Source organism: Tupaia chinensis, unplaced genomic scaffold, assembly GCF_000334495.1.
Source record: "Tupaia chinensis unplaced genomic scaffold, TupChi_1.0 Scaffold000263_1, whole genome shotgun sequence".
NCBI lineage: Eukaryota > Metazoa > Chordata > Mammalia > Scandentia > Tupaiidae > Tupaia > Tupaia belangeri.
Genome location: NW_006159743.1, coordinates 508,942 through 524,759, shown reverse-complemented (window position 1 = coordinate 524,759; position 15,818 = coordinate 508,942). Strand labels below are relative to the sequence as shown.

At 41.5% G+C, this 15,818-nt stretch overlaps 1 protein-coding gene and 1 pseudogene across 1 annotated transcript in view; both read right to left on the bottom strand.

Annotated features, from left to right (window-relative positions):
- The window catches only part of ZNHIT6 (zinc finger HIT-type containing 6), a 61,525-nt gene extending 56,788 nt beyond the window's left edge, over positions 1–4,737 (bottom strand). The window contains exons 1-4 of the mRNA XM_006149438.3: positions 3,946–4,737; positions 2,185–2,250; positions 1,995–2,101; positions 1,825–1,910 (exon numbers count right to left, since the gene is read on the bottom strand). Coding sequence (XP_006149500.1) covers positions 1,825–1,910; positions 1,995–2,101; positions 2,185–2,250; positions 3,946–4,598 — 912 coding nt within the window. The 5' untranslated portion in view covers positions 4,599–4,737. The remainder of the gene's footprint in view (positions 1–1,824; positions 1,911–1,994; positions 2,102–2,184; positions 2,251–3,945) is intronic.
- Positions 4,738–14,118: 9,381 nt separating this feature from the next.
- On the bottom strand, positions 14,119–15,500 carry LOC102473677 (elongation factor 1-alpha 1 pseudogene; annotated as a pseudogene).
- Positions 15,501–15,818: the final 318 nt, after the last annotated feature.

Sequence of the window (15,818 nt, the reverse complement as noted above, 5' to 3'; positions counted from 1 at the left end):
AAAGAGTGACCATAGACACATTTACACTTAATTGGTGGGAATGTAAATTGGAAAATATTTTAGTATTCTCTAGTCAAATGGAAGATATTCATATCCCATAACAAATCAATTCCACTACCAGATATAAATTTTAGAAAAACATATACACATGAAAACCACAATTCATAAACAGAAGTGTTCACAACAGCACTGTTTCTAAAGTTGTTTTTTTTTTTTTTTAATTTTGCCAGAGGCTATCTACAGATGGAGAGAGACAAAGAGATAGTAACAAAGAAAGCACCCCTCATGTAGAATGGTCACACTGCAATCCCTTCCCCATCTCTTCCTCTCTTTAGGATTTTGGACACACGCACACTTTCTCAACATGTTTCTCAAGCCACCAGGTCCAGAACTTAAACTGAATGGTTGGTCATGTGGGAACCAGCTTCCTGAATCACCAGGCTATGGAGCTATCCCTCTTTTTTGGTTGCTATTTCAGAAAATCCAAAGTTCATGAATAATACGAAGAATAATACCTTAACTGTGATATGGTCCTAAGACATAAAACTATTCAGAAATGAGAACAGTTCAAGGAAGGGCATAAAAGACTGACAGAGAACTTCTAGGAAGCTAGTAATATTCTAATTGTAGACCTGGATATTAGTTACATGGATGTATTTTATAACTATAAAACTGTATTTTCAATTTATGATTTTTTATAGACAGTACATTTCACTATAAAAGGAAAAAATAAAAACGCAATTCATCTTTAAATAGAAATTTCATTATGCCCAATTAAGCTTGAGGAAAAATAAGAGTTGACACATAATTTTCTTTCATATAAATATCACTGTAAGTCTCAGAGCTGGTCTCCCTGCTTCAATCTTCCATTCTTGCCCCGTAAAGTCCATATATCAGCAAGAATGGTCTTTCAAAAAGAAGTGGCCAAACATGGCCAGCCATGGAGGCACAGCAGTAGCAAAGTGTACAATCAATGCTGAAGCCACACAGGAAGGTCCCTGGTTCACATCTGAATGTCTCCCTGTATATCCCCAGTGTACAAGCACACCCATAATCTTGCCTGACTGCAGCTGGTAGGATCTCAGGGTAAAGACTATTGAGGGTGCCTACCTCCATTGCAACATGAAAACCCTGTTGTGGATGGCTGTTTGTCTGTTTCTCTCTCTCCCTTAGTGTCCCTCATGGAAGAAATGAATAAACTTAAAAAAGAAAAAAAGCAAACATGCTATAAACTCTCCTGTGGTTTCCACTTTTTACTTAGAATGGGTTAGGAACCCTTGCCAGGTTCTCTAACCTCATGTTTAACACTTTCCTCCTCACTTATTACGCTTCAGTCACCTTGCCCATTTTTAATTCTTCAAACACATCAATCTTGTTGCTGACACAAGTCTTTACTTTTGTTTTTGTCTCTACATGGAACAGTCTTTCTCCAAATGTTCACATGACAAACTTTCCCATTATTAAGAAAGCTGTTTAATGTCATCTCAGAAGCTTCTCCTGACCAATGAATGGAAACAACCTTCCCTCTGACAACCTTCCCCTAACCAACACCATTTTCATACTCTTTAATATCCTGCACCTTCTTTTACTTTGCACATAACTTTATCTGAAATTATACTTGTTCCTCTAATCTCCTATTTCTCCTACTATAATACAAGCTCCACGAAAGGAAGAACTTTGCTTAGTTACTACAATATCCCTAGTAACCACAAAAGCCCAAAATCACGGTAGCTACTTAAACACATTTCAGTGAAAAACTGAATTTAACTTAATGGAAGAAATTCTAACCAGAAGGGATTATGGGGGATTATAAGAAATACTTACATGTTTATAGCTTATTGGTCTTTTCAAAAAAGCATCTCTGGAAATATGGTCTGCTGTTCTTGCCACATCTTCCAAAAATCGATAATCTAATAATTTCAAAATAGGATAATAAACAATCACACACACCAATGGCTAGGAAGCATTAATCTATTATGCATAAGATGGCTCACCACTGAGGAGATGCATTTCTGTAAACTGCTGTATTGAAACATATGCAGTTTTATCTCGAACTCCATTACATGTCAGTTCTGCTTTGTGTTTCTTTACACATGGCAAACTGAAGAAACAAAGAGAAAGTACTGTTATATTTAAGGTAAAAAGGACACACATATAAAATAAGGTAAGAAGTTAAATATTTACCTGCAGGAATATCGCATACAACGTGGACATCTGTATTTTGCTTCTTCTGTGCCACAAGTTTCACACCTACAAAAGCCCATTTGTAAGTTACTAAATTATCAAATAGTAATTCTGCTTATAAACTTTTAATGCTGATTCAATTATCTGTCACAATCAATTTATAGATGTGCAATCATAGTCAATAAAGTACTTGCAAGTAACTTTGACAAAATACTTGATGGCTGTCAAACATCATTTGAAAATTCTTCTCTATGAAATCCTCTCCAAACATCTATTAATATGTTTACAATGCTGTTAATAATATGTAACTCAAGAAAACAAGTATTAAATTTTAAAAAATTCATCTCACATTTGACCAGAATGAAATTATTCACCAATATTTTAACTTAGAATTCTTGGCAATTTGGCAATGACTGTATGATACTGAATGAATGAATCCAGAAGCCCAATTCATGAACTATGTTTACATATTTTAAAAACACACACTGGGACCAGCGGATGGCAGAGTGGTTGAGCTGCTGGATTCTCACCTGTCCAACCACAGTTTAAGTGTCGAATCTGGTGGCTTTGGACATATGCTAGGCATATGTGCTTGCAAGCCCAAAGTCCCAGAAGGACAATGAAGAAGGAATTGTGGTGCGCCCCCGCCCCACACATGATTTCTCACTTCCCCTTTCAGCAAGCATACACACCCTACGGCAAAACAAACAAACAAATCTTAACCCCCCCCCCCAAAAGAATGTAAGATCTAGTCAAATCTAGAGATTAACAGTAGCTCCTTTTTCAATTCCACAGCTAACCCAGAATGGGTAGCAGATAATCTTGAAATGCTATTATTCATTATTTGTCTATTTGTCTTCAGCTGCTCTTCTAGAATCTTTCGATACAGGCAACTAAATTACAACTACTTCTATTTGGTCTACTGTGTTCTATCAATAGATAGAAATATTCCCAAGAATCTGAACACTCTTATTTATGTTGTCACATGATCATACACTAAGGAAATAAAATTCGAAGCAACGAACATTCATGGTACCCATAGAGATGCTTGACAACTGAGTACATAGTGAGTTAAAGTGTATTTTTGTCTAACTTTAACTTAATGCAATTTGTCATTCATTTTTTTTGCTTGTTTTAGTTTTAGTTTGTTTGTTTTGCGACAGGGCACCTGTGCTCACCAGAGGGAAAGTGGGAAATTATCCCCTGGGGGTGTGTGTGTAGGGGATTGGCCACGCACAATTCCCTTTCCATATTCCTCTTGGGATCTTGAACACGAACACACAAGTGCCAGCATGATTTTCAAGCCACCGTTCCAGGATGTTCCAGGATGCGAACTGTGTTTGGCCATGAGGGAATCTACCAGCCTTAACCACCAGGACACCTCCTGGCCCCTGTCATTAATGCTTTTATTAGACTCTTTCTCATCTCTATCCTCTCAAAGGAGTACCAAGTCAAGAACATATTAAGTCAAACCAGACCTGGTTCCAAAGGGCCTATTGGTTCCTAGAACTTTCACTTTCCTAACTTAACCATTACCCACTGGACACGATCAAAGTAGCTTATTTTTCACAAGTCTGTTGCCAAGTGACAACCTCCCCACAATCTTACTCCCTGCTCCCCCCCCCAACACCAATGGAACCCTAGAAACCTACACTTGTGCTTATTTTTCAACATTCTACCTTCTGCTGATTAAGTTTCCTTCACTCTATACAACAGAGGACTCTAGTTTTATTCCCCCAGTCAGATTTCTCCCCATCCTACCTTGACATGGCCAGTTTCCGCTTGCAGCCCACTGGGTGACTAATCTGGGCCTCTTCTTTCACCTTCACATCATCCATGGCTTCTGTCTTCAAGAAATCCTTCTCTTCCTTTACATGCACTCCATCCATCATCTCCTCTTTTACGTCTTGATCAACAAGCATCTCTTGTTTTATCTCTAACTTCTCATCCTCTTCCTTCACTTCTGGCCAAACCGTGACCTCTTCCTTCACCTTCACTTTTTCTTCTTTTATTTCTGGCTCATCCACCTTCTCCTCTTTTACCATCAAACTACTACCCATCTCCTGTTTCACCTCCAATAAGCCTGCCTTCTCATCCTTCCCTTGAGGCCCATCCTCCACCTCTTGCTTTACCCACTGACCGTCCAACACGCCTTCTTCTACTTCCGGCCAGTCCATAATTTCTTGCTTCACAACCGTCAAGTCCATTCGCATCTCCTCTGCCCTTTGTCCACTTCCATCCTCTCCATTCCCCGTCTTCATTCCCGACAGTCCATTCCTCTTTTCCTCACCGCCGGCCTCCTCCATCCCTAAGTCCCCAACTCCCTCCCTACCTGACTCGGCACTTAGCCGCGCCCCCTGGGTTACTCTCTGGAGATCTCCCGAGGTCCCTTCATTTTCAGCAGCAAACTCCATCAGCCCTCGACTCCTGGCCACTGCTGTCACTCTGTCCGTCAATGTTGGCTACTCCAGGCCAACAAGAAGAGGAATCCGCCGGAACCGCGAACCGGCCCACGTGTGTAGCCTACAAGCCGCAAGCCGCTACTGTCAGGCGCGCGCGCCCGGACTGCCGTAAAGTAATGCTTACGCACGTCGCCGCTTCACGACTTATGTGTTCTTTACGGCTCCGTGGCGGTCCCGCCTGTGTCTCCAACAAAACCTGCGTGAGGCCACACCCACCGAGGCTCCCACCTTGCCCCTCCTTTTCCCTCAAGGCCCCAGCGCTGTGCTTGGTGCAAAAAAAAACCAGGAGCGGATTCGAGTGGTCAGGAGTGGTACTCTCGTAGTCTTGAAGTAAGATCCACCCTACTTAGTATTAAAGACTCGATTTACACTTCTATGGAAATGGAAGACGCTCCTGATATTTCGCCCCTTCAAGTTCTTCACCTAAAGGCGGGGAAGATGGTATTACAAATCTCTTACTGTTACTGTGCCTGAAATCATGCCGGCAATCAGCTAACAGTGACTGACACAAACTCAATCTATGGTGGCTGTTACTGGGATTCCTAATCCTTCAGGCAGAAAAGACGTTAAGTTATTCTTTCAACTCTCGATTCTTTCAGTAACAGCCTGCATCAGCCTGTTCCCCATTCCCAGCTTCTACGGGATTCATACACATACAAACACACACACACACATATATATATATATATATATATACACACAAACACGCATGGATATACATACATGCCTACATAAATACAAGTACTCCAAAATGTTTGTGGAAAAAAATGGAATCCGAATTATTTTATTTCGGTGCAAAAAAAGAAAAAAGAGAGAAAAAAACATGTGTGTGTGTGTATGTATAGTCTACAAAAAGCTCATGGGAAATGTGAATTGTTTAAAAACTACATGGAGGGGGAACCAGCAGTTAGCGTAATAGCTATGTCGCTGGACTCCCACCTAGTCTACTGCGGTTCGTGTCCCGGACCCGGTGGCTTAAAACTCACGCGGGGGGTGGGGGGGCGTGTGCGTGCGTGCCCAAGATCCCGAGGAGAATGGAGGAGAAGGGATTGCGAGGCCATCCCCCCTGGGGGGTGATTTCTCGCTTTCTGTCTCTCTGTCTCTCTGTCTGTCTGGCGAGCGCACGCGCCTTATAGCGAAAACCTCTCAAAAAAAAAAAACAAAAAAAACCTACATGGAGGGCACAGTCACATGCCTGGTGTGACTGCAGCTGCCAAGTCTAGGATGAGACCCCGTCCACCATGTGCGAGTCCAGTGCTTTAATCACTGCCATCTGCTGGCTCCTAAATATTTCTGAATGGCTCACCAACATTTTGGAGATTGACTTTCCAGCTAAATTTCCCCTCTAGGAATGTTAATAAACAGAAAAGCATCTTTTCAGGAGAAATGGAAGAGGGGGCAAGTTTCTAGGAAGCGATGTGGTCTTCTGATAACTCCCTGGGGCAGAACTCATTTGCTACAGCAGCACCCAATTCAGGATTTGGCAATGGAGGTGGGTCTTTTCGTGGCCTCTCCTCCCATCTGCTCAGAAACGTTAATAAATGAATTTAGTAACTTGACCCTCAATCTTGGTACCAGATTCCTTTCTCCTCTACCAGAAGGCCCTTCCCAACGACTGGTCAGAAGAGAAGAGAGAGTTCAGATCAGAGGTGGCATCCTCTACATAAGAAAGGAGCACAAACGTTTTCAGTGAGGAAAGAAAGGATGATAAATCTGTGATACCTTTTAATTAACACATTTTCTCGACTTGAAAGAGAAGAGACATGTGGCTTAAGGGAGTTCAGCTTAAAGAGATTTAAGAGACTTGAGCCCTTCAGGAATTCAGAATGAACCAAGAAGTGACCCACTCAAATGTCACTGCAGTATGGGATCCCTCTGAAAAAATGCTAAATAGAAAGTCAGTTTAGCCATAAATCTTAGTCTTTCCTGCTGGTAATTGTATGCAGCTGACTGAGACAGCTACTTTTGTGTGTTTGTTTTTTGGAGAGGTTTTTGCTATAGGGCGCGTGAGCTCGCCAGAAAGAGAGAGACATAGAGACAGAAAGTGAGAAATCACTCCCCAGGGGGGATGGTCATGCCGCAGTCCCTTCTCCTCCATTCTCCTCTCGGGATCTTGGGCACGCACGCACACACACCTGGCGTGAGTTTAAGCCACCGGGTCCGGGATGCGAACCGTGGTCGGCTACGTGGGAGTCCAGTGACATAGCCATTACGCTAACTGCTGGTTCCTGAGACAGCTACTTTTGATAACCTCTGAGTTCTGTGACTTATTTTTCTTTGTGCATCTCTATCTTGATACCAGCGATTTGTAAGGAATATGTGTAGTTTAATTGTAGTTCAAAGAGTTCAAAGTATGGTACTGTGTTTGTACTTTCTGACATGACCCAAGAAGCACCAGTAGTTCTCAAATGTATGTGTTTTAGAAGCCTGGAGTATGAGACGAAACCCAGCATTCAGTTTTGAACAAAGTGATTTCTGGGGAAGGGATGAAAATAAAACATGGGATAGTTCAGCTAGAACATAGTGATCAGGATAAGTAATTAGATTTTTCTAGCTTTCAAAAATTTGAATTGCAATAAAAGGGAATTTTGATATTTTACCTTTCAGTAGCAAATAAATGTGTATGTATAGAAAAAATTATTAAATTTGATGAACTTAAAGTAAAAAACAATAAAAACTACACTGAGGGGCTGGCAGGTGGTATGGTGGTTAAGGTGCTGGACTCTAACATGGTTCAAGTCCTGGATCTGGTGTCTTTCTTTCTCACTTTCTCTTTTACTCTCTCTGTCTCTTTCTGGTCAAATTGAAAAATAATAACAACAAATAAAGTAAAAAAAACAAAACAAAACAAAACAAAACAAAAAAACCCAACAAACTACATGGATTAAAAAAATTCTCCACCAAAATAAACCTGCACTGTGTAAGGTCCCATTCAGTAAAGTTCTTCTGAGTACCACCTGACATCACACCAGGCCTGGGAAGGAACAAAGGCCGAACTTTGGCATAGTTGGTCTTGGCAAGAGCCTATACTCCAGGTACTGCTACTGCAAGGCCACACTGACCCAGAAAGTATCAGATGAAGACCCAAAGGGAGTACAGGGAGGTCTAACCTCCTAGAGATGAATCAAAAAGACCCACCAAATGTTTCATGTATGTTTATTCCACTATGCCTAACTCCCCTGCATATCAGCTCCCCTGCATATCAGTCAGACAGGCTCCCAAAATAGCTTGATTACCCTGTAAAAGAAGGCCTTTCCATCCTGGCAGCTGGGGCGAGGCAATTCCAGCTTCAGACCCCTGGCACTCTTTCTTTCAATAAACTTTCCTTTTTTTCTTGAGATGATGTCTTCTGAGTCTTACTCCAGACCATTACACTGTAATCCCATTTGTTTCTTCAACTTTTTGGATTCCCTTCTGATGTATTTCCCTGTTTAAAGATGGCCAAAGCTCAAGGGATAATCTAAACACACACTCTAAACCAAAAACCACTTTGCATCTATTTCAGTAACTTTTAAGCATTACTAGTATTACATACTGGGTATTCGGCATCGTCAAAAGACAAAACTACAGCAAATTTAAAGATTTTAATTGGTTTTTGTGAGTCTAGAGTCAGGCAACACTTCATTCTGTAAGATTGAGAGTTCTGATGAGCGGAGGTTGGTTTTATAGACAGAAAGGACCAAGGAAAGCAGACATAGAAAAAAAAATAAAGATTGGTCATTTCAAAGTTATTTTGCTTGTAAAAGTTAGGGCAGAGAGGACTCCCTTATCATGCCAGGAAAAAATGGGCCTGTTTGGGTATTTGGCTATTACAGCTTATTCTCCTGAACTCTCAGAAAGTCAGATAAACAACTTAAGTTTTAGTTTTGAGGAATGTAAGTTCAGCAAAACTACATTTTGGTTTGGTCTGCTGGACCTAGCACAAGAGCTCAGTTCAAACCAATTGCACCTATAAATTGCATTTAATAGCGCTTTCACCTAATCTTCACATAATTAATGTGAGATATATATTTCCCACTGCATGAAGAGACTTTGAAGACATGACTGTGGGCTGCTCTCCCCTCAAACCATGTTTGTATGCCGTTCAGCTGTTACCATTCACACATTGGTCAGGATATGAGAATTGTGAATAGGAAAGCAGAGTGAGGAAGAGAGGTTGTTTATTTATTTATTTGCCATAAGGGGCTTTTGCTGGAGAGAGACAGAGAAGGAAAATAAGAAATCATCCTCCAGGAGGGATGACCACACAGCAATCCCTTTACTTCCAGTCTCCTCTCAGGATTTTGAATATGCATCGAGCTCGATTTCCAAGCTGTCAGGTGCAGGACTCAAACTGTGGTCAGCCGTGTGAGAGTCCACCACCTTAGCCACCATCCCACCTGCTGGTCAGAAAGAGGAAGGTTTGAACTCAGCTGGGGCACCACAAATTGAGCTCAGCTAGAAAGAGCAATGAAGTGAGTTTGGAGAACTGGGTAAAATCTCTAGGTGGTGAAGATGAAGCTTCCAGAAGAATCCTATGGACAGTCTCTACTTAAAATGTCAGTTGAGGGACCAGCAGATGGCATAATATTTACCTTGCAGGATTGCCATGTAGCCAACTGTGGTTCAAGTCCTGAACTCCAAAAAAAAAAAAAAGAAAAAAAAAAAAAAAGCCTATACATATATTTTAAAAAAATTTTTGTACCAAAAAAATTCTTTTTTTTTTTTTGAGCGGTTTTTGCTATAGGGCGTGCGCTCGCCAGAGAGACAGAGAGACAGAAAGTGAGAAATCACCCCCCAGGGGGGATGGTCACACTGCAATCCTTTCTCCTCCATTCTCCTCTCGGGATTTTGGGCACACACGCACATGCACCCGGCTTGAGTTTAAGCCACCGGGTCCAGGACTCGAACCGTGGCCGACTACATGGGAGTTCAGCGACATAGCCATTACGCTAACTGCTGGTCCCAAAAAACTCATATTTTAATTCAGTTTTCTGTGAACTTTTTAAAATCCCCTGTAGGTTTTCATTTCCTGTTAGTGGCTATCTACTACCAATGAAGTTACTGTGCCATATGCTAAATATATGTTTAATTAATTAATTAATTTTTGCCAGAAGGGACATGCACCTATCAGAGGGAGACAGAGAGAGAAGGAGAGGGAGAAAGCAAAAATATTCAAATATTTTGTCGATTTTTAATTCACTTAAAATCTTTGTTCAGGTTTTTGCCATAAGGCAAGTATGCTCGCTGGAGAGACAGAGAGTGGGAAAGTGAGAAATCACTCCCCTGGGGTGATGGCCATGCTGCAATCCCTTAACCTCCATTTTCCTCTCGGGATTTTTGGTGCATATGCATACACACCTGGCATGGTTCTCAAGCCACTGTGTCCAGGACTTGAACTACATTTGCTCATGTGGGAATCCGGTACCTTAATCACTATGCTGCCTACTGGCTCCACACATTTTTTTTTTTTTATCGTTGAATTGTAGTGGTTGTAGTGGTTTAGGGCCAGCAGATGGCATAGTGGTTACGTTACTGGACTCCCACATGGCTGTTCATGGTTCAAGTCCTGAACATGGTGGCTTGAAAATCACGCCAGTTGTGCATGCATGCAAGCCCAAAATCCCGGGAAGAGAACAGTAGGAGAACGAATTGTGGTATGGCCATCTCCCCTCGGGGGTGATTTTTCACTTTCCTTCTCACTGTGTCTATTTCTCTCTCTTTCTCTGGCTAGAACACATGCCCTAAAGCCAAAACCTCTAGGAAAAAAATTGTAGTGGTTCTCCATATGTCATGAACAAAGTCTGTAGTAGCTGGATACCGAGATTTTCCCCAATGATCCCCCGTTGCTAGAGAGGTCCTACCTTACTCCAGGATTGGCCTGTGCTCTGATTATGAACAGCGGCAGTAATATGATGTTACTTCCGAGAGAGTGTTTTGAAAAAGGCTGTGGCATCCTTGGCACTGCCTTTCTGTCCTTGGCACGTGCTCTTTGTTCTCTCTCCTAGATCTCTCAAAGTACTGGTTTAAATTCTTTTTTATTTATGGATATCTTATTGTCCAACCACCAATTATTAAAACAAACTACCATGCTGTTAGCAGCCTTACAGAGAGGCCTATGTGGCAGGGCTTGAAGTCTCTGGTTGTACAGGCTAAATCGTGTCCCTGTGAAATTCGTATGTTGAGGTCCTAAGACCCAGCACATCAGATTGTGACTGTATGTGAACATAGGGCCTTTAAAGAGGCAATTAAATTAAAATCAAGCCCTTAGGGTAAGTCCTAAGCCAATCTGACTGGTGCCTTTAGAGAAGAAAGTGGGTCAGCTAGTGGCTTGGTGGTTAAGGAGGCTGGATCCCACATTGCCGACAGCATGGTTCAAGTCCTGGACCTGGCAGTATGAAAAAGCACACTGAGCATATGTGGATGTATGCTCCAAATCCTGGACTTTGGAAATAATCAGGGAAAAAAAGAAAAAAAACAAACAAAAAAACCCTGACACCTACATATTGGACGTTCAATTGGAAGAATTGTGAAAAAATACATTTCCGTTTTTTGTCATTCGATCTCTATTTTGTTACAACAGCTGTAGCAAACTAATACAGATGCTCCATGATTTACGATAAGGTTATATTCTGAAAACCCATCATAAACTGAAATATCCCAAGTCAAAACCTACAGAACATTATAGCTTAGCTTTGCCTGCCTTGAACATACTCAGGACAGTTATGTTAGAGACTTCAAGCCCTGCCACATAGGCCTCTCTGTAAGGCTGCTAACAGCATGGTAGTTTGTTTTAATAATTGGTGGTTGGACAATAAGATATCCATAAATAAAAAAGAATTTAAACCAGTACTTTGAGAGATCTAGGAGAGAGAATAAAAGAGCAAGTGCCAAGGACAGAAAGGCAGTGCCAAGGATGCCACAGCCTTTTTCAAAACACTCTCTCGGAAGTAACATCATATTACTGCTGCTGTTTATAATCAGAACGCAGGCCAATCCTGGAGTAAGGTAGGACCTCTCTAGCAACGGGAGATCATTGGGGAAAATCCTATAGCAACATAGGACACTCTAGAGTATAAATCGTTTAACCTTGTGTTCATTTGGCTAAGTGGGAGCTGTGACTCACTACCACTGCTCAGTATGGTGAAAGAGATCATACCACATATGGAGAAGACCACAATTCCAAGAATGGTTTCTATTGAAACTATGTTGCTTTCACATCATTGAAAAGCAAATAAAAAGGTAGGTTGAACCATACTAAATTGGGGATTATCTTTCCCCCGGTCAATAGTCAGCAAGAAAATGAGGCTTGTCAATATCTGTGTGAGCGAGCTTAGAAAAAGATTCTCTAGTTCTAGTCCAGCTCAGGTGTGATTTCAGCACTGACCAACAGCTGCACCCAGATTCCTGACACCCAGAAACTGTGTGACATTATAACTACTTGTTGTCTCAAAGTGCTAAGTTTCTGAGTAATTGTGAGCAATAGATAATTCATACCAAGTCTTCTTATGATTGTAAATATAGTTGTCCCTTGATATCTGCAGGAGAATGGTTCTAGGACCTCTGTGATACCAAAATCTGCAGATGTTCAAGTCCATTGTACAAGATGGTATAGAGCTGGTCCTGTAGCCTCGGTATTAGGGAAGTTGGATCCCACATGGCCAACCACAGTTTAAATCCCAGCCCCAGTGGTTTGAAAAATATGCCAGGCACATGTGTACTGGCTCAGGATCCTGACAAGATGGGGAAACAAGAGAAGAAACTGTAGCATGACCATGCCCCACCGAGGACTATTTTCTTCCTCCACCCCATCTCTCTCTGGTGAGTTTATGTGCCCTCTGGCAATCAAAAGTAAGTAAATAAATAAAATGGTAAGGTATTTACATATAACCTGTACACATTTCCTCACATATGTTAAATCATCTCTGGATAATATATCATATCTCATACAATATATACTCTGTAATTAGTTGTCATACTATATTGCTCAGGGAATAATGACAAGAAAAAAACAGTCTATACATATTTAGTACAGATGCAGTCATCATAGAGTTAACCACATAGTACATGTCAACCAAACATTTTCTCCCCCCTCTTTTTGTTTTAAAATTTTAATCTATTCATTCATTTATTTAATTTGACCAGAGAGAGACACACACAGAAAGAAAGAGAGAGAGAGAAAGTGAGAAAGCAAGCCACCAGGGCCAGGACTCAAAACTGTGGTCAGCCATGTGGGAGTGTCCAGCACCTTAACCATTTTTTTTCCCCCCCCCCCCCCCCCCATTTTTTAAAAGTTTTTGTTATAAGGTGCACATGCTTGCTGGAGAGGAGAGAGAAAGAGAAAATGAGAGAGAAAGTATAAATCACCTCCCAGAGGGGATGGCTATGCTGCAGTTCCTACCATTTTCCTGCTGGGATTTTGGGCATGTACACATACATGCCCTGCGTGTTTCAAGCTGCCAGGTCCAGGACTCGAACTCACAGTCAGCCACATGGAGTCCACTAGTGGTTGGTTGAATTGGTGGATACAGATATAGTGGGCAGGCTCTTTTTCCTAGTCCATACCTTGTTCTTGACTTTCTTAGTTGTGTCTTTTAAAAAGTGAACATTTTACATTTTGGTCAGATCCATCTGGATTTTTGTTGTTGTTCAAACAAATTTACTTAATATTGATTAACTACAAAATTTTATATGCAACACACAGCCATTACCACAGGATTTGGCCTTTTAGAGGAAATATGTAAACAGGTATTAAGATTCTGTCTTCTGGGACCAGCAGTTAGTGTAATGGCTATGTTGCTAGACTCCGATGTAGTCGACCATGGTTCAAGTCCCAGACCCGGTGGCTTAAACTCACGCCGGGCACGTGTGCGTGCGTGCCCAAGATCCCAAGAGGAGTATGGAGGAGAAGGGATTGTGGCGTGGCCATCCTCCCTGGGGAGTGATATCTCGCTTTCTGTCTCTCTGTCTCTCTCTGTCTTTCTGGCGAGTGCACGTGCCCTGTAGCAAAAACCTCTTAAAAAAAAGAAAAAAAAAAAGATTCTGTCTTCTTAGAAAGGTGAAAAATAATGACCCTAACTCCCAACCCAGAAAAAAAAAATCTAAATTACCATATTCTTTAAAAAGTTCTAACAGGTTTTTAATACAAGAAGGATTACAAACTCAACTTTTTGCCTGAACATTTTTCTATGAAGTCTCATTGTTGACCAAAAGAAGACATGGATTTCTCATTAAATTTTGTTTTAATGGGTCTCAAAATTCTGTGACATATTTTTGGTCAAGTTGTTTCCATTAAAAAGTACTGATTTTAAAAACTAACTTAAAACTGCCACACACAAAAAAACAAAATGGTCCACAAAACATGTTCCTTTCCTTCTGAAGGTTTTACGATGCATTGTTATCATTAACCAGTATTTTACTATTAAACTTAGATGGCCGAGACAAACAGTTCTGAGACTGTTCTTCCACCACTGATTAAGACTGGGGTGGCAGGAATTAGGGATATTCATTGAGCCTTCTGAGCTTTCTGGGCAGACTTGGTGACCGTGCCAGTTCCAGGAGTCTTCTTTGATGACGCCCCAGGCTGACTGTCTCATATCATGAACAGCCAAACAACCAGAGGAGGATAGTCAGAGAAGCTCCCAACACACATGGGCTTGCTGGGAACCATTTCAACGATGGCAGCATCACCAGATTTCAAGAATTTAGGGCCACCTTCCAGCTTTTTACCAGAATGGCAATCAATCTTTTCCTTCGGCTCAGCAAACTTGCAAGCAATGTGAGCTTGACAACCCAGTACAGGGGCGTAGCCAGTGCTGATTTGGCCTGGATGGTTCAGGATAATCACCTGAGCAGTGAAGACAGCTGCTTCCACTGGTGGGTCATTTTTGCTGTCACCAGCAACATTGCTATGTCGAACATCTTTGACAGACACGTTCTTGACATTGAAACCCACATTGTCCCCAGGAAGAGCTTCACTCAGAGCTTTATGGTGAAGTTCAACAGACTACTTCAGTTGTCACATTCACTGGTGCAAAGGTGACCACCATACCAGGTTTGAGCACACCAGTCTCCACTCGGCCCACGGGGACAGTGCCAATACCACCGATAGTGTACACATCCTAGAGGGGCAGATGCAAGGGCTTGTCAGTTGGACGAGGTGGTGGTAGGATGCAATCCAGAGCTTCAAGCAGTGTGGTTCCACTGGCATTGCCATCTTTATGGGTGACTTTAATACCCCATGAACTATGGCATATTAGCACTTGGCTCCAACATGTTGTCACCATTCCAACCAGAAACTGGCACAAATGCTACCACATCAGGATTGTAACCAATTTTCTTAATGTAGGTGCTGACTTCTTTAACAATTTCCTCATATCTCTTCTGACTGTAGGGTGGCTCAGTAGAATTCATTTTGTTAACACCAACAATTAGTTGTTTCACACCCAGTGTGTAAGCCAGAAGGGCATGCTCACAGGTCTGCCCGTTCTTGGAGATACCAGCTTCGAATTCACTAACACCAGCAGCAACAATCAGGACAGCACAGTCAGCCTGAAATGCGTCTGTAATCATGTTTTGGATAATGTCTCTGTGTCCTGGGGCATCGATGATAGTCACATAATACTTGCTGGTCTCAAACTTCCACAGGGAGATATCAGTGGTGATACCATGCTCACGTTCAGCTTTCAGTTTATTCAAGACCCAGGCGTATTTGAAGGAGCCCTTTCCCATCTCAGCAGCCTCCTTCTCAAATTTTCTGATGGTTCTTTTGTTGATCCCACCACATTTGTCGATCAGATGGCCAGTAGTTGTGGACTTGCAGGAATCTACGTGTTCAATGACAACAATGTTGATGTGAGACTCCTCCTTTCCCATTTTGGCTTTGATTTAGCAGTGGTTTTCATGACACCTGTGTTCTGGTGGCAAACCCATTGCGAAAAAGGATGTATCTGTTTTTTTTTTTTTAATTTTTAAATGACAATTGATTCTGTTACACTAATAATTTTTTGTCTAGCCCAAGGTTTCAAAGATTTTCTTCTGTATTTTCTGAAAGTTTTATTTCTTACATTTAGATTTATGATCTATATTGAGCTGGTTTTTGTATGTACTACAAAGTACTGCATTTAAATTCTTATTTATATATGGATATCTTTCTGTCCAACCACCAATTAATTTATAAAAAAAAAAAAAGAA